Source organism: Micromesistius poutassou, assembly GCF_964030765.1.
Source record: "Micromesistius poutassou genome assembly, chromosome: 9".
NCBI lineage: Eukaryota > Metazoa > Chordata > Actinopteri > Gadiformes > Gadidae > Micromesistius > Micromesistius poutassou.
In genome coordinates, this window is record NC_140279.1 from 16,007,757 (window position 1) to 16,030,262 (window position 22,506).

At 46.5% G+C, this 22,506-nt stretch overlaps 2 protein-coding genes across 2 annotated transcripts in view; one reads left to right on the plus strand and one right to left on the minus strand.

Annotated features, from left to right (window-relative positions):
* Positions 1-193: 193 nt before the first annotated feature.
* Positions 194-3,315, minus strand: nipa1 (NIPA magnesium transporter 1). The gene is made up of 5 exons (XM_084472451.1): positions 2,712-3,315; positions 2,532-2,579; positions 2,340-2,430; positions 2,020-2,180; positions 194-1,485 (listed from the first exon to the last, which is right to left on the minus strand). Exons 1-5 carry the CDS (start codon positions 2,833-2,835, stop codon positions 980-982), a joined length of 930 nt encoding a protein of 309 aa, XP_084328577.1. The 5' UTR covers positions 2,836-3,315; the 3' UTR covers positions 194-979.
* Positions 3,316-3,737: 422 nt separating this feature from the next.
* The window catches only part of herc2 (HECT and RLD domain containing E3 ubiquitin protein ligase 2), a 67,881-nt gene continuing 49,112 nt past the window's right edge, over positions 3,738-22,506 (plus strand). The window contains 20 exon segments of the mRNA XM_084472939.1: positions 3,738-3,850; positions 4,701-4,809; positions 5,556-5,649; positions 6,092-6,223; positions 9,249-9,471; positions 10,290-10,393; positions 11,996-12,137; positions 12,322-12,426; positions 12,790-12,961; positions 13,463-13,636; positions 14,522-14,710; positions 15,270-15,421; positions 16,128-16,285; positions 18,004-18,117; positions 18,793-19,044; positions 19,568-19,761; positions 20,067-20,267; positions 20,747-20,975; positions 21,365-21,489; positions 21,834-22,012. Coding sequence (XP_084329065.1) covers positions 4,738-4,809; positions 5,556-5,649; positions 6,092-6,223; positions 9,249-9,471; positions 10,290-10,393; positions 11,996-12,137; positions 12,322-12,426; positions 12,790-12,961; positions 13,463-13,636; positions 14,522-14,710; positions 15,270-15,421; positions 16,128-16,285; positions 18,004-18,117; positions 18,793-19,044; positions 19,568-19,761; positions 20,067-20,267; positions 20,747-20,975; positions 21,365-21,489; positions 21,834-22,012 — 3,011 coding nt within the window. The 5' untranslated portion in view covers positions 3,738-3,850; positions 4,701-4,737.

The following is a 22,506-nucleotide window of genomic DNA, read 5'->3' on the forward strand; positions in this document are numbered from 1 at the left end:
ATTATTCACCCCCCCCCCCCCCCCCCCCCCCCCAAAAAAAAAAAATGCATTTTACATTACAGATAATTAAAATTTAAAAAAATCAAATAGTATCAAACATTAGATTTGTTTATTTGTAAAAGTGCTTGTACATCAGTAGAATAATATTTTACAGTATAGTTGCTTTCTACTTGTTTCTTGATCAGTTTATTCACAGCAAATAAAAAAATAGTTAATCATGACTGGATTGCAATGAAAGGAATTTGGGTATTGATGTGATAAATAAATAGGTTCAAAACTAATAATAAATTCAGGAGAACAGATTTAGCTCACAGTCCGAAGCAAAATAAGAGAAAACTGGAATGAAATTTGCATGTTATTCTAATTTGAATGAAAAAGGTGTGCGCGCGCGCGCGCACACACACACACACACACACACACACACACACACACACACACACACACACACACACACACACACACACACACACACACACACACACACACACACACACACACACACACACACACACACACACACTACATATGCAGGCATGCATTGTACACACATCACATCCTGTGTGCACACACACCTCACCGAGTTTTCTTATGCTAGATGACATCCTGTCAGCTTGATGTTCGATACATACCAACGTTTAGTGTGAGGGAGAAGGGAGTGTGTGAGTGATTTATTGCACGTTCCTTTTTTCGAGAGAAATCCAACAGAGATGTCCTGGTGTGAACAAGCAAAAGTATAGGTTTGTGTTTGCTACTTTGCTGAAAGAGTGACCATCTTTCCTCTACACACACACACACACACACACACACACACACACACACACACACACACACACACACACACACACACACACACACACACACACACACACACACACACACACACACACACACACGTTCTTTGGTTAGACATTTTACAACTCCATCAATGAAAGCTCTTTAAAAGTATCTTTAAAAGTATACAATTGTTCTTTAAAAATAATCATTCTACTTTCTGTTTGTCCTCGCCCTTTGGCCACATCAGCACGGCCTCATGGGATACTCTCAGGAGCACCACTCCGACGAACATGGTGGCCAGGGCGCAGACCATGGCCAGGCTGTCCACCACCGTCAGCCCCCTCCACTCCTTAAAGAGCAGAGACGACGCCAGCAGCACAGAGCAGGTGAACGATACATAGTAGAGGGCCTCAAACATGTTGCAGCTGAACCGCTGCAGGGCTTTGTCGATGAAGAGGAACTGGGTGATCACGCTGGCGGACAGTATTCCCAGTAAGCCAAAGAAGAGGACCAGAGCCCTGGGGCTTCCCCCACTGAAGAAGGCCTCCTCTGCCACCAGGCCCAGTGCCTTGCTGCTGGGCACGGTGAAGCTGCCAAGCAGAGAGCAGATGGACACGTACACCATGATGTTGGAGCTGCCGTGCACCGGGGCCACCCAGAAGATCAGACCAATCAGCAGCAGGAGCACTAGGAAGGAGTAGCACACAAACACTGGAGGGGAGAGGAACGTTCTAGTAAGTGGTGGGAAGTCTTGGCACATGACATCATCTTCGACCTAAAGCAGCTCCAGCAATCATTTATCTTCAGTTTGATGCTTTACTTTATGGCAAGGTAACTAGTATTGTGGGGCAAGATAGTGTCATTTAAGTTTAGTCTAAAGGTTTTTTTCTACCTGTAGGCAAGGCATCCCTGATCAAGATACCCTAACAACCTATAGCTGTTCTACCTACAAAATAGTAGTTTTTGATTAAAGTGTCTGCTTAGTCACTAATTAGTACGAAGAAGTGTTCAAATGTAATCCTCAATCCTGAGAAAAGGACACACTGCATATAACAACACTGTAATAGTCCTGTAAAGAGCAAGCAATATCACAGCCAGGTTTAAGGGTTTGATTCCCACTGGGGCCACCCATGCCAAGACGCAAGTTGATAAAGGCATCCACCAAATGGCATAAATATTATATTATTATTATTTATCACAGTATGTTTACAGCACTCCAAGGTCACTCGATCGGCAGCACCAGACCTGGGTCTAGAAGGCTTGCCTCCAGCTGGGTCCTTGAGGAGATTGGTTGTGCCGGGGGGACATGGATTATCAGAACCACAGTGCCGCAGCAGCACAGCACACAGCCCAGCCGGCCCAGTAGCTCCAGACGCTCTCGCAGAATCCACCAAGACAGCACAGCCCTGCGAGACACACACACACACACACACACACACACACACACACACACACACACACACACAGACACACACACACATTGTCTAATTATAGAAGCATCAAAATCATAAGAATAGACAGGGCCAGCTCAACCCTTATTCACTCCAAAAACCCTCCCTACTCACCCGAACAACACTCCCAGGGCTCCCAAGGGAGTGACGATCAAAGCTGGTGCGGCATTGTAGGCCAAGAAATTACCAATTTGGCCCACAATCACTTTAAGAAGTTCAAACACAAGGATGATATGTTGGATCAGTTTTATCAATTTCAATAATTGTGCATTTCAGGACCTGCGCGATAGAGAGCACTATACTCACTAGAGAGGGTGCCGCTCCACCATACCACATCCTTCAGATGCGAATTGCCTATTGGAGACAAAAACAAGCGTTCTTTAATGGCAATGAACCTATGGCCTCGGATTAAAATAGTTTGTATTAACTTAAACGTTATGTTATTAGGGAACCTGTTCCAGTTCCTGTTATCAGATGTTTTTTCACCTTTAGCTTCCGCACGCAGCATCCCCTTTTTCTGGAGCACAAATGTTGAACCATTGATCAAACTTGATATCACTGCTATCATTATCCCGGCGACAGGGAGCGGGATGTCCGACTCAAAGGCCATTTTACAGTGTCCCAAAGTAACACGATACCTGTCGTTTAAAATAGTCCACACAAACACACACAAAATCAGCCTTAAAAGTTGTCCGATTCACATGATTTCCGATTCTCACACTGACTAGACTACTACGTAGGCAGTCATATGTACAGTTCAACCAGTGAACGGTCGTTACTCCGACGAATCACATTCGTCACTGACTGCCGGGTGCATTATGCATAATGTCTACAGCTGGGTGGGCTTGGTCAATGCATTTCATTCAATAGGTTTTGGGTCCATATGTCTACGGCCGGGTGGGCTTTCTCAATGCATTTCATTCAAAACGTTTTGGGTCCATATGTCTACGTCCGGGTGGGCTTGTTCAATGCACTGCTGGGTGGGCTTGGCCAATGCATTTCATTCAATGCGTTTTGGTCAGCGCTTGATCAGTGTCAAATCTAGGCGTGATAACATTACTCGTTTCTATTGTACAACACCAATGGTTTGTATTGTTGTCTGCTTAATAACATAATAATATGTAATATAACACACACACACACACACACACACACACACACACACACACACACACACACACACACACACACACACACACACACACACACACACACACACACACACACAGGACAAAATCCTAAAATGTATGTTCAATATACTTTCCCATCAACGGTACTGTAGTGTATTTGCAGGCTCCACCACACCCGTAGCGGAAACAAGAGAAACATCTACTGAACCCGCCCCCAGGTCCCGCCCATATTAAAGAGAAGCGCTCGGTTCTCAGTACTGTGTCAGCGGCGGGCGGAGTTCGGTGCTCAGCAAGAGGACCACCTTGAACTGAAAACCGCTGTCGGTATTAGAATGTCATAAAACAATCGCAATAAACCCATCGCCGCATGACGTCATTTGTTTCCATGCCTCGTGCTTCGGCCCCAAAGCTGTCAATCAAGTTCAACATGAACGACTTTCTTAATGCACCAAAGCAGCCGAAGGAACAAGAGTAGCATAAGGAAAACATTTTAAGGTACTGTATTCTTTACATTTTCTAAGTGTTGATGTTTTATTTGCAGCTTATCTGCAGTCTTGGAAGGGTTGCATCCTACACCACTGAGTGTCATACTGCATATTGGATGCTGAGAACAGAATAGATCTAGCATAGCCACCGTTACATCAACCGTAGCTATGGACCTAGATGGTTAGCCACCAGGCTAAACTTAGCTGTGTTCCAAGGCTAACCCTAGCTTGAACTACAGCTATGGTTAGCCTGGTGGCTAACTAGATTGGTACCCAGCTGGTTAGCCACCAGGCTAGCTGTGGTGTTACTTGCTATGTTATTAGTGTTGCATGATGCTGTGTCAGGGGGATGTTCCTCACTAGGAGATGTACATACGACTGTGTTATATGACATATCTCTATTTACCACACTGACCGCTGGCTAACAGTACAGTAGTCCATCTCCACTCAGTTGTGCAGGTTAACCACCAATGTCTCTTTAATTCACTTGATGTTCTCTAGAACAGGGCTTTACTCCTTTTCCATACAGCTGTTTAAGGTTAACTTTCATCCCGTCCACATTCACGTGACTGCATTTCAGCCAACAGAGTTGAACATGACGACTGATACAGTTGACCAGGAGACCTAAGCTATCGCTAGCTGATGTCCTGTTGCTGTACAACACTTCACTTGTAATTCATACGTAGCAACATACAACGTTGTGATCGAGGCAATTCTTTCAACGGATAGTTTAATGTTATCGACTAACAACGTGAGCATGTCAATGCATGCATGCGAATGGAGGACATTAAGTCAGGCGGAGCGAGTGAAGGGTGCTCCGTGTAGTGGGGGCTCCCAGTAAAGGGTGCTCCGTGTTGCAGGTTGGCTGCGTGTGCAGCCAGGGGCGGACGGGACAAGATGCCTACTCCATCGTTCACCCTCGACGCTCAGCTGAGATTTCATGACAAATGGCTGAAGATCGACCTCCAGGTAAGTCGGTGAACGGGGTCGCTACGGTGTTAAAATGCCAACGACTTGTTGGTGTTTACTACAGTAGGTCTCCTTGTGTTGACATAACATGGCAACCAGGGTGGGCCTAGGCCTACTGCTGAAGCATCTGACCCATGTGGATATACTTGGAGGTCTCGTGTGGTGGTGCAGACGCCCGAATGTGTTCTACCCGAACAATATCAGGATAGTGTAGTGTATTGCACAAGGAGTTTGTTTGCTTGTTGACATTATTAGCGTCATGTCAGTTTCATCACGCCTAGTTTACCATGAGGCTGGGCTGAAGGATTCCCAGTTCCCCTAACTGTGAAGGGTCTAGTGACTATCAGTGTCAGATGTCTTAGGTTTAGCTTTATTTTTCTATGAATTGAACTGCTGAAACTCTGGACCAAGCTCAATAAACAGGTCTGTTGAATCCTCTTATTGTCTTGTATTTTGATACACATATTTTAAGAAGGATATTGGGCATAATGTGTGAAAAAGTTATGTATTTATGGATTGTATGTAAATAACAACATTGTGATAACATTTTCATTTTCAGAGCCTCTTGATTCAAGAGGCTCTTTAAATGTCAGTAAATAAGTCTTTTATCGTATTACATTTATTTTGTACAAAAGCTTTTATTTGTTAATAAGTGTGTGTGTGTGTGTGTGTGTGTGTGTGTGTGTGTGTGTGTGTGTGTGTGTGTGTGTGTGTGTGTGTGTGTGTGTGTGTGTGTGTGTGTATAGAGGGCCTTCTCTCCAGAGGGCCTGAGCGAGATGTGGAATGAGATGGTGAAAGATGAGGAGATCACCTTCACAGGAGAGGAGTCGGCACACACCGGTACGAGGCTGTCAGCCAACCTCACCCTCTCTTCCTAACGTCTGCATGGGGTTCTACTGAGGAGCACTAGTTCACGGACGCACAGTTGGGGGCTTATGGGGAAGTGAATTAATGAACGTCAGAACGAAGAAGTAGAAGGACCCCATTTTACCACCAGGTGTTCTGTTAACCATTCCAAAATCTACCTGTTGGTTACATTACACGTGCGATTGTCCAACCCAGATGTATGATGGATAGATCAGCGTTCCAGTTGGCACAGTCCACTGGGTTACACTAGCAGCTGGATCTATGCATCTGGGTGGTCACTCACTTGTGATTTCACTACATGGTAGATCTTGAAATGACTTTTAATGGCCGATGAACATCACACCTGGTGGTAAAATATTCTGACCCTTTAATGAAGAGTTTGTATTAATATCAATGTTGTCACGGTGTTCCCTAGAAGACTGCACTGACTGCTTTGGGGCACAGAAGAAGGATGACTCCAACGATAAAGAGAAGAAAGAGGAGGAGGAGGCGTCCACAGCCGTGCATCACTCCATCATTGAAACGTGGGACTGGGGCAGACAGCCAGGTGAGTTACAACACACTGGACTCCAGTACAACCATATTCGCAATGGTGGTGATTTGTATCAGCACAATAGTATTGTCGTGTGGGAGGCATGTGGCTCAAGAGGTAGGGTGGGTTGGCTGGTAAAGGAAAGGTTGCTGGTTCGAACCTCGGCTCCTCCTAGCTGAGGGTCGAGGCGTCCCTGAGCGAGACACCTCACCCTAATTGCTCCCGACAAGCTGGCTGTCGCCTTGCATGGTTGACACCACCGTTGGTGTGTGAATGTGTGCATGTTAGGCAATATTGTAAAGCACTTGGTGTTGCCACTGGTTAGAAAAGCGCTATTTAAATGCACTCCATTTACCATTTACCATAATCCTTTGTTACAATATCATATGTATACAACATTTGATAGGGATGGATTAACAAGATTCTTTTCTTTTTCATTTTGATTATACTAATTTCACTAATCAGCGATCTTGTGAGTATTGCTTAACAGAGGATTTGTCCTTGAGTACATGAGCAGATAAGGTCATTGTGAAATTCTATGCTTAAATAATTTCCTAATGAATAGATCCCATAATGTATTCCCCATGGCTGGGCCTCTGGATGAGATGTGCCCATGTTGCATTGACTGTGTGTTCACTATGTGTGTGTAGTGTCTCCTGAATGACCCAAGTAGTTTGGTGTTCCCTGGTGTTGCTAGTCTGACTCTAGCTAGGTACCAGCTAGGTACCAGCAAGCTTGTTGTCGTTGTGGCACGTGAGCTGTAGTCGATCTGTCGTGCGGAGCTGTGGTGTGGAGGTCATAGGGGTTATTTATACCCCAGCAGAGTCCAGTGGCAATCTGGACAGCTCCTGTAATGTAGCCTGTAGCGTAGCGTCTTGAGCATGGCCTGCGTTGTTTACTAGCTGAGCTGAGCTGGAGAAGGGTGGGACAAATTCATGTTGGGCCAGAGATAAGCATGCAGGGCCAGGGGTGCTGCTGGTTGGGCAACCAAGGCAATGCGTTCCTGGAGAGGTGTATACTATGTACTTGTATTTCCATGAACTTAGCAGGAACCCCTACTGTATGTGTAATACGTGTACACACCATTTATTCATATTATTCATATATATTGTGATTAACAATTATCACAATTGTCACTATGTTTTGCCCAAAAAATAACATGAATAGATGTAATGAACCACAACATTCTTAAGCAATGGATGGATATCAAATGTCATAATCATTGCAAGCATACACTGTCCCCAGATGGGCTCTCATAACATCTAGGGTGTCTTCGGCTATGCTTGTTGTTCATACCAGATTTAGAGTAGAAGTGTGTGTGTGTGTGTGTCCATCCCAGCGTGTCCCAGCCTTATAAGAGGTAGTCAGTAGTTCCTTTAGTAAACAATTGAGTGTTCAGCCTTGGCTCTATCTCTCTATTCGCTTCTTTTAATGAAATACCAGCACACAGTGTCTGGCTGGAATACATATCAGTCCTTACAGCACAGCAGGGTCAGCTGAACACTAATGTGGATGTTAGATCTGCTATTTCAGCCCCCCCCCCCCGGTGCTGAGAATGGCTCTGTGCTGAGAATGGCTCTTTGTGATGTAAGATCCAACAAGAACTACAAAGCCCACAAGAAATCCGAGCCGGCTTGTAAAGGGCACCGAAATACTTTTCATACCACAGCCATAGTCATACTGTATATGTATTGTGTATTTGTGCCTCACCCAGGGGGGTGCTACACAATGGTAGTGGATGAGATGTGATATCCCACTTACATTCAGACACACATGTATTCACTGGTGACTTGGTGACTGGTGACTGAAAGCGCTATATCAATGCAATTTATTAATATAAATTATTGTATTCTTAATATTTAGTTTCATTTTCAATATCATCATGAAATCCAGTATATACACAACATTTGAGTCTAATACAAGGCCCCAGGTTTGGTAAAATAAGCCTGTTTTGGTCAGTGTTGGAAAACATAAACCTTTGCTAATGTAATATATCAACTATTTCTTATCCACATTTCTTATTTTGCAGCAGAATCAAATTAATTATTATTCATACAGTTGAACCTAGACCGAAATAAACAACAGTTGTCCATTATCCAATTGTGGATGACTGTGTCATTGTGTGAGCTAACTTGGCTGAGTGGTTTTTCATCAATCGTTATATTAACTAGCAGATGGTAAAAATGATCCATGTTGACTCTAAAGAGATTAAACAATAACATGACTTCTGAGACTGGGCTGTGAAACCTATCATGCGGGTTCTTATTTACACTCTTAAACACTCAAGCTCATGTTGTTGTCACATGTTTTTCTGCGCTTGTGGGATCATTTTTACTTTACCCTTAGAAGGACTTATCAATATCTTGCTTTATATGCCAAATTAATGAGCTGAACGTGGAAAAACACAGAGTCTTCTGAAGAGACATCTGAGAAAGGTCATCTGAAGTTCTGTGTCACCAGTAATGTACTAATATTCAGGCCTGGTACACAAGGCAGTATCACCTGGAGAGATTCTGGGTTTCGTCACATAGACAAAGCATATATACAGTTTGTTCAGGGACAGATGACAACCCTGGTGGGAAGAGTCTGCTCAGTTCAGGGTCTTCAGGGCTTTAATAACAAGATATGTGAATGGCCCAAGCATTACAGTGTCTGATACAAAGGTAGAGAATGTTCAGACGAAGACATTGATAAGTTAGATGATGATATATGGCACAAATCCAAGAATAAAGAATGACAGAAGTTGGTTGATGGTAAAGCCATGTCCGGGCATTTTTTGATAATAACCCTGGGGCTGATCGGAAGAATCACAGAGTCAGAATCAGCGAGAATATAAAAACTGTTTGCCAAAACTGGGAAAGCAGGTGTTCTCTTTCCTTGAACGTGTTGTACTTTCCACAGGACACTCACACTCACACGTTTCATATGATTATTATCTGGCTATGGTGGTACCTTTTGCATTTCAAATGTGAACAAATGCTCATCATTTTGTGTGTGTGTGTGTGTGTGTGTGTGTGTGTGTGTGTGTGCGCGTGTGTAGATGAGAAGGAGCTGAAGGACTGTCTGATGGTGCTGGTGGACGACCAGCAGAAGCTGTCGGTGCAGATGGCCAAGAGCACGCTGTCGGCCCAGCGTCTGCGGCAGCGGCTGGTCATCCTGGAGCGCTACCTCATCTCCCTCAGCCACAGCATGATGGAAGAGAAGTATAAGGCCCGCTGGAAGACCCCGCCCACGCCCCCGCCGCCCACCACAGACAACAAGACGTAAGCTTCATCTCATGTCATGGATCGTCTACCTCCATTTGAAAAATACCAACAAATGTTATCTGTATAATTTTTCACTATATTCACGTACTGTTCACTGAAATGTTTATAACACGATAATAATAATAATAATGATTATGAATATATTATTAGAGTGTAATGTGATTAATGTCTGACCACTGCAATGGTACTTTTGGTGTTTTGTAAATACATGAGGGTTATGAGGGTGTATGTGGGCCTGACACAATCTATTAAATTACTATTTTACCACCAAGTGTGATGTTGTTAAGCCATTGCAAGCCATTTAAAAAAGGACCTGTTTGTGCCATCACAAGTGGGAGTGATGTCACATCTGCTTTCAAAGTACACGCCCTTTTAAAAATATAAATAGTTCACTTCGATCACTTGGTATTTGAAAGGTAGAGATGCTTTGTATGATTTCCTTAAATTTATACGAATGTAATGAGCTGACCGTAAGCAGGCTCAGTATTAGTGGAACATAGCCTAGTACAACACAGCCAGTAACAAACAATCCTACTTGTTGTATGTTGTACGTCCTAGCACTTAATGTACACACTTGTATGTCGTATTTAGTTATGTCGCATCTTATCCTAGCTATCTTTGTTGAATACGGGGAATGGGTTAACCTTGCTATTGTAAGTGCTTTGCACTTGGTTCTATGAACTTCCTTACTGCACTGACAGTGATATACTTTTTCACTTTCTTATAACAAATGTATGTATTGTAAGTCGGTTTGGATAAAAGCGTCTGCTAAATGTAACATGAAGAGTAATGTTTGTGTCTCTGTGCGTCTGCAGCCCTCGTCCCCCAGCCAGTAAAGGCGTGGAGGGCCTGGCCAGAGTGGGCTCCAGAGCCGCCCTCTCCTTCGCCTTCGCTTTCCTCCGCAGAGCCTGGAGATCAGGTGAGCACACAGGGGATTGGCTGGAGGTCAATAGAGCCGAGAGGTGATTGGCGCGGAGCTCAGGTCAACAAGATGGTGATTTGGTCGATGGTTCAGTGAGCAAAGAGCGGATAGGCTGGGAGGTTGGGTGAACAGAGTGGCTAACTGAAAACATGCTTTGATTGACAGCTTTAGTCTCTAGACACGTTGCACCATATCGTCCTGCTGTTGTCGTCCGCAGTAAGCGGCTTGAGTTGGGTAACGCGGTCTGTCCTCACCATCTGCGGGTGGGGCACTTCATGGGGGATGGAGGGAGCATGTGACCCGGGCTGTCTCTCCATCAAACCCTCTGTCTGGAGATTGTGTAGAGATGAGTCACTGAAGGAGGGAACCAGCACTTCTATGCATTCCATGAGATAAGCCCTGTGATCTGCACCCCATCTAAAGACAGCCCCACTGGCTAAAGATAACCAAGTCAACTCTTTTATTAGGGCATTACCAGTTGGAGCAGGACAGGTCACCATAATTAAATAACCAAACCTTTTAATAGCTCAGAGTTCTGTAGGCCCACACTGACCTATTATGTCATTTCTATTTTTATGTTTGTCTAACTATTTTCAAAAGATATTCACTAATAATGTCCTGAAATTATAACACATCTTCCATAGTGGATGATTAAGTATTATCTGTACACTAAGTGTAACTGGTTCTATTCCTCCAAATTCTTATATTCACACAAACTATAAATATTTTGTATTGGTATTTATAGCTACTTCACATTGAGAACCCGATCATGCTAGTTTAGTTAGCTTAGCATGCAGGGATGCTCTGTTTTAATGGGTTGTTAGTGTGAGACTGTGGCCAGCGGCAGTGAATGGGTGTCGGAGGCCCTGGTCGCTCTCTCCTGGCTGTAAGCTTCTGGTAACCTGAGCTCCTTAGTCGGGTTCTGTTGAGCCCCAGACCAACACCAGTTCTGGTCTGACAGCCTTCCTGCAAAGCAGAGCAGAGCGGGCGGCTCCCCGTCTGCGACCAGGCAGGAGGGGGCTTATGTGAATACATACAGTGACAATACGGTGCATGAGGATGCTGCAGGGATTGTGAGAGTAATATTGAGTTCTTTCAAATGCATTGGAAGATTATCCACTTGAGGTGAATCATCTTGGAGGGGTCAAAGTACATTTAGATTGTAGTCTAAATGTATTGAGACATTCAGTTGTTCAATTCCGAGGGGCTTTACTTATCTCTGAGTTCATACTTATATGTTGTATAATCAGCGCTGGAGCTCTTCTTAGGCAATCAAAGGGGGTTGCTGGTTGAATATCCATGCTTCTCTTTGCCCAAAAGGTACCCTTGAACGAAGTCATCAAATGGTTGACAACTGAACAGCTGCCTGCGTGTGTGACAGCCACTGTATGAATGCGGCAAGTGTCTGTGAATGTGTTTTAGTGTGTGAGTGTGAGGCATTTACTGTTAAGCACTATGACCTTGAGTCGCCATGAAGGGCCGGGCCGGTCAAAAGCGTGCTCTACTAAACCAGGCTGTTTCTGATCTAGAGCACCAAAGCGCTCCTCTGTAATACCCCCCAGCCCAGTCTTTCTCTAACCGCTGGTTGTGGTGCTCCAGGGGACGATGCGGACCTGTGCAGCGAGCTGCTCCAGGAGTCTCTGGACGCGCTGCGGGCCCTGCCCGAGGCCACGCTGTTCGACGAGGGCACCGTCTCCTCCGTGTGGCTGGAGGTGGTCGAACGCGCCACCAAGTTCCTCAGGTGAGGGGCTGAGAGAGAGGCTCCATACTGCGGCATGCTGCCCCGTGCTTCACCTACAGCATGCTCCAGTATACCGCCGCATGCTTCGCCGTACTTCAAAATACTTTCAATTCAGTCGTTGTGATGATATGTGTGTAACCTGTGTGTCATGTGTTCTGCTGCTGCGGTCTTACGGGGGAACCAGTGATGTCCATGGAAGTGCCAGTGCCAAAGGCAACATTCCCCTGCAGGACCAGCACCTTGCTCTGGCTATACTGCTGGAGCTGGCTGTACAGAGGGGGACCCTGAGGTAGGGGCCCTGTTCTACACTGGTACTTAAAGGGCCCCCTGTTCCACCACCAGGTGCCATGTTGAGATGACGAGCCATTTCAAAGTAAAAGCCATTTCAAAATAAAACCCTTTGATGTCGCAAGTAGGAGCGGACGCTCCCTTTTTTTCTGATGTGAGCCATTATAAGCCGTTTCAAAATCGACCTCTTCTGTGACATCACAACTGGGGTAGAGTGTCCAATCCCTCCCGACTCACTCAGGACAGGAGAATACGTAGCTACTCATGTAGCCGGCGGTGCTATTGTCACCGCGGTTCAATTGACGGTGCTCTCTATTTGGGCGACTCGTTAACGATACTTCCTCTGGGTCCCGTCGTCCTCCAGCCAGCTGCTGTCTGCCGTGCTGCTGCTGCTGCGTCTGTGGGGCAACGGGACGCGGGAGATGGACAACGAGCGCTCCACGCAGGGCACCAGCGCCCCACTGCTGCCCCTCCTCCAGCGCTTCCAGAGCATTCACAACAACAAGGAGGAGCCCATACCCGACGACCAGCCAGAGGTACACACCGCAAACGCAGGAGGGTGTAGCGGCCACGCGGTAGGGATCGGTTTGGATTGGGACGAAAACATGTGACATGAATCAATCAGTCGTGAATACAAACAAACAAAGGAGGAGGTGACATAAACTTTGTTAAAGGTCCCATGACATGCCACCAGGTGTGAGCGTGATTAGCCGTTACAAGCCGTTTTGAAAACCTGGCTCTGATGACATTACAAGTGGGCGTGTCCACCTGGATGTGTGCTGGATAGATCAGTCCACCAGCCTACCCAGGGGACCGTAGCAAACGTTGCTCGTCTATCCTGCACACATCTAGGTGGACACGCCCACTTGTGATGTCATAACAGACAGCTTGTAACGGCTTAATCACGCTCACACCTGGTGGCATGTCATGGGGCCTTTTTTAACCAAACAAGTCGGTTAAAGTCAGGAGGCGTAACCTCTTCTAACCTCCCCGGAGGACGAGGTCTAAATCTAGATCCTTCTGGGTCCCACCCTCAGGTCCTGTCGGCGCCCCTCAGCCCCAACGAGTGCTTCCTGCGCTACCTGACGCTGCCCCAGGACAACGAGCTGGCCATCGACCTGCGCCAGACCGCCGTGGTCATCATGGCCCACCTGGACCGCCTGGCCGCGCCCTGCAGCCCCCCCCACTGCAGCTCTCCCACCTCGCACAAGGTCTGCACCTGTACCTGCAGCGCTGGGTATATCATACCCGCGATGCGGCGCCGTTCGCGTCCCGATTCCTCTGTTGATTGTTACACCGGCGTCTGCGACGTTCACTCGAAAAAAAAAAACGAAACGAAAAGGTTGAACCGTTGATTTGATTATTATTATTATTTTTTTTTTTTTTGGGTGTAAAAAAAACAACGTAATATCGCACACTGGGTTTTTTCACCATGTATGCGTTCAACACGTGAATAAGGCAGTGCTTCATTCGCTGAGCATGATGCTGCTCCTTTGGCGAGTAGCAAATAGAAAACGTGTGAATTGGAATGCGTGAATTGTGTGAATGAACATGATTTTTTTATTTTTTATTTTGTGCTAAATAAGCAATGCGGGCAGTATGGGCTTGTTTTCTGTAATGCTGTCAGAGATAAATACTCGGCAGCTCTAGGGCTGCGGTGTCCCTTCCTGTCTGTTATCTGTTGTGCTCCCCTGCCCATGTGACTGGAGAAAGCTGTTATCAGAGTGAACATGTGAACAAGCCAAATAGCACCGAAGCCCTGTTTACCACACTGTTTACAAGCATCGTTTACCACATGAACAACAATCCATGAAGGGATCTTTACTTGGTCCTAATAAGGTCTTATCTGATTTAAATGCTGATATGGGTTAAAGTGTTCTCTCTCCTCACAAGGCAAACCGTATCTGTTACAAACTTTATAATCATGATTTACAATAATAAATATTATTATTATTCACTATGAGGCAGAAATACAGTTAATACCCACGATACACAAGAATCATAATAATCATCATCATAATAATAAATCAAAAGCATCATCCTCTTAACAACGTCCACAGCCCCATCTAACCCTCCATATTGTCCATGTTCCCCAGGGAACCCTGCAGGAGGTGATAGCCTGGGGCCTGCTGGGCTGGAAGCTGTACGCTAACGTGAACGGACCCATCCAGTGCAAGGCCCTGTCCAGCGTGGGCGTGGCCCAGATCGTGTGCTCGGAGAAGGGCTTCCTCATCCTGTCCAGCAGCGGTGCCGTCTACACGCAGAACTACAAGAGCACCACTCTGGTCCGTTCAGCCCCCTGGGGATAAGTGCTCTGATTGTTGAGGTTTCCTGAGGGCTGCCTTGTATAGAAGGCGCCGGACACATGAGTGCCGGGTCGTTAGCACAAAGGCTCTCTTTCAGGGTTTGGTGGCGATGGCTATTGATGTGTGTTCGGACTGAGAATAGAACGCTGATATTAAAGGGCAAACGTGAGAAATGGACATGGCATACTGCTTAAGAAATCCCAGCAACCACGTATCAAAACGCATGGTGTCTGACGCATATCATATGACGAAACACATCAAAATACAACAACCATGAAATCTATCAGTACGCAAATGAGCGTATCAGGAGATAAGACATATCAAGCATACTTTGTTGGCAATGTTTTGACCATTTCATCTGGCTATATAGCTTTATCAAACATAAAAAAGTCCTATTTTCCATTCTGGATGGCAGTGGGAAAATGTACTATTTTTAGGTAATGTGGCATATTTTGTTTTAGAAACTCTTCCCATGTCAGCAGTCTGTTTTATTCATCCATTCATTAAACAATGACCTAAATTAAAATGTGTTTTCTAGGCCCCTATGCTGGTGCACACGCTGAGCTCCAGGAAGATGTCGAAGCTAGCTGCCCATCCAGACGGCCAGCACTACCTGGCCCTGTCGTCCAACGGGGAGGTCTTCTCCTGGGGCTGTGGGGACGGAGGACGACTGGGACATGGAGACACCACGTAAGGAACCAGCATGGAAGGCTAACCCCATGTCTCTATGTTAAAGGACTCGAACATCAGCTAATGGCCATTTTGATATCGAGTTACGATACCGTTAGATTTATTCTCTGCCTTTTGTTGTTATTATTATTGCTTGTGTAGAACATCATATTGTTATTGCTTGTGTAGAACATCAGCTCTTAAGGGCTGATTATGGTCCCACGTTCACGCAACGCAATGACTACGCAGACGCTTCGACGCAGACGTGAACCTTTATGGTTCTGCATCAGGATTTAGTGAGCGGACCAATCACAGCCCTTGTGGCTTGACGCAAGGAGAGTCCGCAAGGACGTAAGGGGTCCGTAACCCCCTTGCGTGAATGTGGGACCATAATCAGCCCTTTACAGGCAGGGTAGTCTAATGGCTAGTCTGTATCATGCCCAGGCAAAAGCTTCTGGATTCCAACCCCAATGTCCCCAGTCTACCTGTAGGCATCGCAAGATGACCCCTACCTGTACCTTTTTAATAACGGGTATATCCTCTGAGCCATTACAAGCCATTTCAAAACAGATCATTTAGTGACATCACGAATGGCCGTATCCCACCCAACAACACCCCAAACACTGAAATACGGACTGGGAAACACGTTCACATTAACCCCTGGGTTGCCAAGCGACAAACAGCACGCCACCTCGGTCACTGTGGTTAACGCCCGTCGCGGTACCAGGTACCTGGAGGAGCCGGCCATGATCGCGGCGTTCAACGGGAAGCAGGCCGGGAAGCAGGTGGTGCAGATCGCCTGCGGGAGCACCTACAGCGCCGCCATCACGGCCGACGGCGAGCTCTTCACCTGGGGCCGCGGGAACTACGGCCGCCTGGGCCACGGTGAGCCCCGCCGCGTGCCTTCGCCTCTCTGGATCACGTCACCATCTGGCCAAAGATGATATCATAATGTGTTGACTATGTTGAAGCGTGTGATGATTAAGAAATCCTGCGCAACCTCAATGGTTTATTTGATAACCGTGACCAAGTGTGATAAGCCGTGAATGGTGAGAACGAGGGAAGCTAAGAAACGACTGATAAGCAATGAACAACAAGGTTGAAGATAATACCGAAAAAAGCATCGTATCATTTAGGGGTGCACGATAATTATCGGGCCGATAACAGAAATTATTACGTCATTCCGATAAGTCTGATATCATGACTAATAGCCCCGATAACGTAGCCTATATAATTTGTCAGTGCCCAGCTCCCACTAACGCTAAATGAAAGGTCTTATCGTAATCCTAAATGTACACATCATACAATCAATTACAATACATGAGTTGACAGCTGCACACGTATATAGAAAATGTTTATTTTTATTATGATGTTACACCTTTCCTGCTGTCGGCTCCCAGACCGTAGTCGAGAGCACAGGGGAGACGTCGATGTTCTCTCGGGGGTACCACCCTTCCCTTTGACCGGCAGTGGGTCTGCTTATAGGTCGGAATGAAGCGGCCGCAGATTATTGAAAGGCTGTGTACTTTATTCTTAGTTTCACCAACTTTACAGTACACATTGGCACAGAGACAACCAGACTCGTTCATTACTTCACTAAACTGACACACGCTACCACTCGCTCTCCTCACACACACACACACACACACACACACACACACACACACACACACACACACACACACACACACACACACACACACACACACACACACACACACACACACACACACACACACACACACACACACACAGCCATTCTCGCGCACACACATACGCTACTCTCGTAACACTTATTATTGACAACAGTTAGCTGAACATTATAGGGTCCCGTCCTTCCACTCCCTGTTTTCTCAGTTAAACAGAGATCAACTACATTTGTCCCAGTGTTTGTTAGATGTGAAATGAAGCAAAAACAGACGCTCTCTTTCTCCAGTAACGCACCCGTTTGCGACGCCTTTCTTATTCGTCGTTTCTTCTATTTGTCTGTGACTCCAATGCTCCAATCTTTCATCGATTGTTGTGGATGCGCAACATTTAAGATGATCACGATGAGTTCTGCCCATTCTGCCTTCACCAAAACACATCTGAGTGACAGGGGCCGTCGTGGACCCTATGTCATATCCCGCCCCTTGCAAGCCCGCCCCCCTAAACCCCCCGTTGATTCTACTGATGTCTGCGCGACAATGTCATGATCATATATATGTATATGTGTGTGTGTTATCGGTTATTGATATTGGTTAAAAAAAAAAGTTATCGTGCATCCCTATTACAAGATAGAAAAAAAAATACAAAAAGTAAAATAAGCATGAATGTATATTTTCATGAACTACATAGCCGTTTGCAGAGTGGTACATTTTGCCCATTCACACAGCAACGCCGACATATTCAGATTCAACCACTTGTTTTGTTGTTTGTCACAGTGTTTCAGTGGTGGAAAACACCGCCCTAATATGTATGGAAGGTTAAAAAGGTATACAAACCTTTTTGTGTACGTGAAGTGTATCCTCAGACATCTGCAGTGATCACTGGACTCTATTGATCTAGGTTTGATAGAATGTTATGGGTCCTAACCATGGGTTTCTTGCCGGCTGGTTTTCCAGGCTCGAGTGAGGACCAGACCACCCCCATGCTGGTGACGGCTTTGAAGGGGCTGAAGGTTCTGGACGTGGCGTGTGGAAGTGGGGATGCCCAAACGCTGGCGGTGACCGAGAACGGTGAGAAAAACAACACCAAGAACCAATGGGAGGTGAACAACCTGATTTGAACGAATAGATTGATGAATTCAAGCTAGGGTAGGCAATTTAGAGAAACAAGCCAGAATAAGCTAGAAAGTATCCTACTGAAGAAATCCTACTCCGTCCTTCTGGCCTCCCTCCAAAGCCAGTTCCCCAAAACGCAGACCGGCACGCTAGCTATAGCATTAGGTCTGCCTAGCCTAGACTCCGGTCATGAGCACTGGGTGCATGGGCAGAGTGAGCGCAGGCAGCTAGGTAGACAGTCAGGTAGGCCATCCAATCATTTCATTCAGGGCCCAGTTCAATGATTTTACAGGCTTATCAAAGGCCTGTGACAGCCACATACACCAGATTATTTACTTTTGTTTGTCCTCATCCTCCACCCTGAGACCAACGTTAGTTCATTAAGACATCAATAGTTATTCTACTTCCTGTATCATCTCATTACCCTGAGACAACCGTTAGTTCGTTAAGACATCGATAGTTAATCTACTTCCTGTATCATTTTATTGCCCTGAGACAACCGTTGGTTCGTTAAGACATCGATAGTTAATCTACTTCCTGTATCATCCTATTGCCCTGATAAAACCGTTGGTTCATTAAGACCCCGTTAACCTACGTCCTGTCAATAACCTACGTCCTGTGTGGTCCCAGGCCAGGTGTGGTCGTGGGGGGACGGGGACTACGGTAAGCTGGGTCGCGGAGGCAGTGACGGCTGCAAGACCCCCAAGCTAGTGGAGAAACTGCAGGACCTGGACATCGAGAAGGTGTGCTGCGGCAGCCAGTTCTCCGTGGCGCTCACCAAGGAAGGCCAGGTGTACACCTGGGGGAAGGGGGACAACCAGCGCCTGGGCCATGGCACCGACGAGCACGTCCGCTACCCCAAGCTACTGGACAGTTTACATGGTACGCTTTACTACATTTTGCCTGTTTTAGCACACTTTCATCCTAAGTGACTAACGAGTGAGGCAGTTATAGTGTGTACATTTAGTTAAAAGTAAAAAGCTGAACGGGACAGCTCCACCCATCAGGAATCAGATGCAAGGTTGGTAAAACTTTGTATTCATTATAATATTTTATTTGTTTTACTGTTACAACATTTATTCACAGACACAGGATTCAATTGTGCTGTGGAGTATGAGTCTACAACAGACTAAAGCTACTTTGTGGTTTGCTGCCATCTGTTGTTTATAATCTGCCCCATGAAGGAATTATTTTCTTTACAGTATACATTTTACTGACGTAATCCAAAAAGAGGTTATCTTTTTATTTTACGTTTATTTTAAAATGCACTTTTCCCTACCATTTAAAATATATTTTGATCCTGTTCCCTCAACATGCACACCTACTACTGTCCTCAAGGCCTTGCAAATCGATGCAGGCCAATGAGCAGTGTTCAGTGGTCTGACCCATGTCCTCTCATCTTCAGGGAAGAAGGTGGTGGACGTGGCGGTGGGCTCCACACACTGCCTGGCCCTGACGGACGACGGGGAGGTCCACAGCTGGGGGAGCAACGACAAGATGCAGCACTTTGACACGCTGTTCTCCAACAAGAAGCAGCCCAAGGCCCTGCCCGGCCTCAACTCCAAGCACATCGTCGGCATCTCCTGTGGACCCGGACAGGTATGAAGTCAGCCTCCACAGACCTGTTGACACAAAGCCTCTACAGACCTATATATAGACAGCCTCTACAGACAGCCTCTACAGACCTATAGACACACAGACTATACAGAACTATAGATAGACAGCCTCTACATGCAGCCTCTATAGACACACAGCCTCTACAGACAGCCTCTGCAGACCTATAGATAGACGGCCCTTTTGGACAGTCTCTCCAGACACAGACGGTCTCTCCAGCCTGTATTTGCTGATGAATTCACGGTATTGTATTGAAACAATGTTGAATGAATGGCCTTGTCGTCGCGCAGAGCTTCGCGTGGTCGTCGTGCTCCGAGTGGTCGGTGGGCCAGCGCGTGCCCTTCGTGGTGGACGTGTGCCCTATGACCTTTGAGCAGCTGGACCTGCTCCTGCGACAGGTCAGCGAGGGCATGGACGGCAGCTCTGATTGGCCACCGCCGCAGGAGAAGGAGTGCATGGTGGTGGCCGCCCTCAACCTCCTGCGCCTACAGGTAGGAGATGACATTGTGTAACGTGTAACATGATGCAAGATGACCCCTGACCCTTACCTGCTCATGGATGTTTATCTGTATTCACTGTCAGTCTGATGGCTAAAACAAAGTGGCTGCGAAATGAATAGATTAGTGGACTACGAAACGGCTCATAGGAGTGCAATAGGTGACATTGAATAATGGCAAGATAGCACTGAGTTAAATGTTTGGAAAGGTAACTAAATAAATAGTACCTTCTGTTGCCTTAGCAACTCTGCACTCTGCCCAGTGTTCTTGTCTTTTTGAAAACTTGCCTGTGTAGCACTTTTTTGTAGTTTTGTTGTCCCTTTTAGATAAAGGTGTCTACAAAAATATTTGTGAAATTTAATGAATAGGCAAAAATAGAAAGGATATGTACAGTACACAATAAACCCTATCTTTAAAATGGTGTGTGTGTGTGTGTGTGTCTGTGTGTCTGTCTCTGTCTCTGTCTCCTCTAGCTCCACGCGGCCATCAGTAACCAGGTGGACCCTGAGGAGCTGGGCCTGGGGCTGGGCAGCGGGCTGCTGAACAACCTCAAGCAGACGGTGGTGATGCTGGCCAGCAACGCCGGGGTGCTGAACACGGTGCAGGCCGCCGCCCAGGCCGTCCTCCAGAGCGGCTGGTCCGTCCTGCTCCCCACCGCCGAGGAGAGAGCCAGGGCCCTGTCCTCCCTGCTGCCCAACGCCGGTGAGCGGGGAGCAGGGCGGCCCTTGGTGGTGGTGGAGGAGTGGTGGTGGCGATGGTTATAGCTAAAGTAGAACCAGAAAGTATTCAGAAAATTAAATAATTAATTTTCCGAATTATAAGTTGAAATGAGATAAGAAGTATTCCTCATCATTTAAACTGATCAACAACTTATCAACTTATCTTGTTTCATATTATTCGATCTTGTCTTGTTCATCTCGCACCTATCTCATCTTATATAAACACACCTTATTTAATTTTAAAATATCTTGGTTCAAATATCACCTTATCTCCTCTTAAGTAAAAAAGGATATGAACATTTTTGGGGGGGAAACACACGGGAGTACGGGCTTGTAACGGCTGAACTCCGTTTGTCTCTGACTCCTCCGTAGCGTCTGGTAATGAGATGAGCGTGAGCCCCGGCCGTCGCTTCATGATCGACCTGCTGGTCAGCAGCCTGATGGCCGACGGGGGTCTGGAGTCCGCCCTCAACGCCGCCATCACCGCGGAGATACAGGTACACCCCACAGCCTCCCATGACCCAAACGGGGGCGCTGTTCATTTGGCTCGCTAAGGGCTTATATTTATTTACGCAGCGTGCAACATAATTGTCAGCATGCAGTCATTCCACCCTCTGTCAATTATGGAGGGAGTGAACACCAGATAAAGATAGTAACAACAAAAAGAGGATGTTATGATAAAAAAATCCAAACCCAACCGCCAAACCAACATTATCCTCTTGGAAGATCAGTCCGCTACTTAACTGACATCCTCATATCCTCCGTCCTCCTTCTCCTTCCTCAACCCCTGCCGCCTTATTCCACCAAAACATCTCCCTCCTTTTTTTGTTTCTCCCGTCAGGACATCGAGGCCAAGAAGGAGGCCCAGAAGGAGAAGGAGATAGACGAGCAGGAGGCCAACGCCTCCACCATGCAGCGCTGCCGCGCCCTCCTGGACAAAGACCTCATCAACACGGGCATCTACGAGTCGGCCGGCAAGCAGAGTCTGCCGCTGGTGCAGCTGGTCCAGCAGCTCCTCAGGTACCGCTCGCGTGTATTGACCCTCACTCCTCACTCATCACCTCATTGACGCGGTTGGAATTTGTCTCATTTGTCTCTCAAACAGATACTTTGTTCGGTCAGTTTGGAATTTGTCTCACGACAGTGCAACCACGTGCAACAACGTTCCTAAAATCACAAAATAAGTACAATAGTCTGGAGTTTGAGTCGTCTGATCTTACACTAAAAGTATCTGTTTGACAAGGCGTGGCCGTATATCATCCTAACCCGACCTAGGTAAGGTGGCTGTCACCTCTGTGACCAGAGGAAGGTTATGAATTATGAATCGGAAGGAATGGGAACCCTGGTTGTGCCAACACATTGAAGTACATCCTCCATCGGCCTTCCAGTACCTCAGTGGTCCAGTGCATCTGTGGCCTCCATGCCACAGAGCAGACCCCTCCCTGGGCACCTTCAGGTCTCTCCAGCAGACTAACCCAGGCTGTGTGTGTGTGTGTGTGTGTGTGTGTGTGTGT

What these genes read in the sequence shown, in the direction of transcription:
- nipa1 (XM_084472451.1), bottom strand. Translation starts at nt 2,835, where the DNA reads ATGGCCTTTGAGTCGGACATCCCGCTCCCTGTCGCCGGGATAATGATA. An exon ending in GCCCTGGGAGTGTTGTTCGG is followed by an intron (nt 2,181 to 2,339) that starts GTGAGTAGGGAG and finishes TGTGTCTCGCAG; the next exon opens with GGCTGTGCTGTCTTGGTGGA. An exon ending in GGCAAGCCTTCTAGACCCAG is followed by an intron (nt 1,486 to 2,019) that starts GTCTGGTGCTGC and finishes TCTCCCCTCCAG; the next exon opens with TGTTTGTGTGCTACTCCTTC.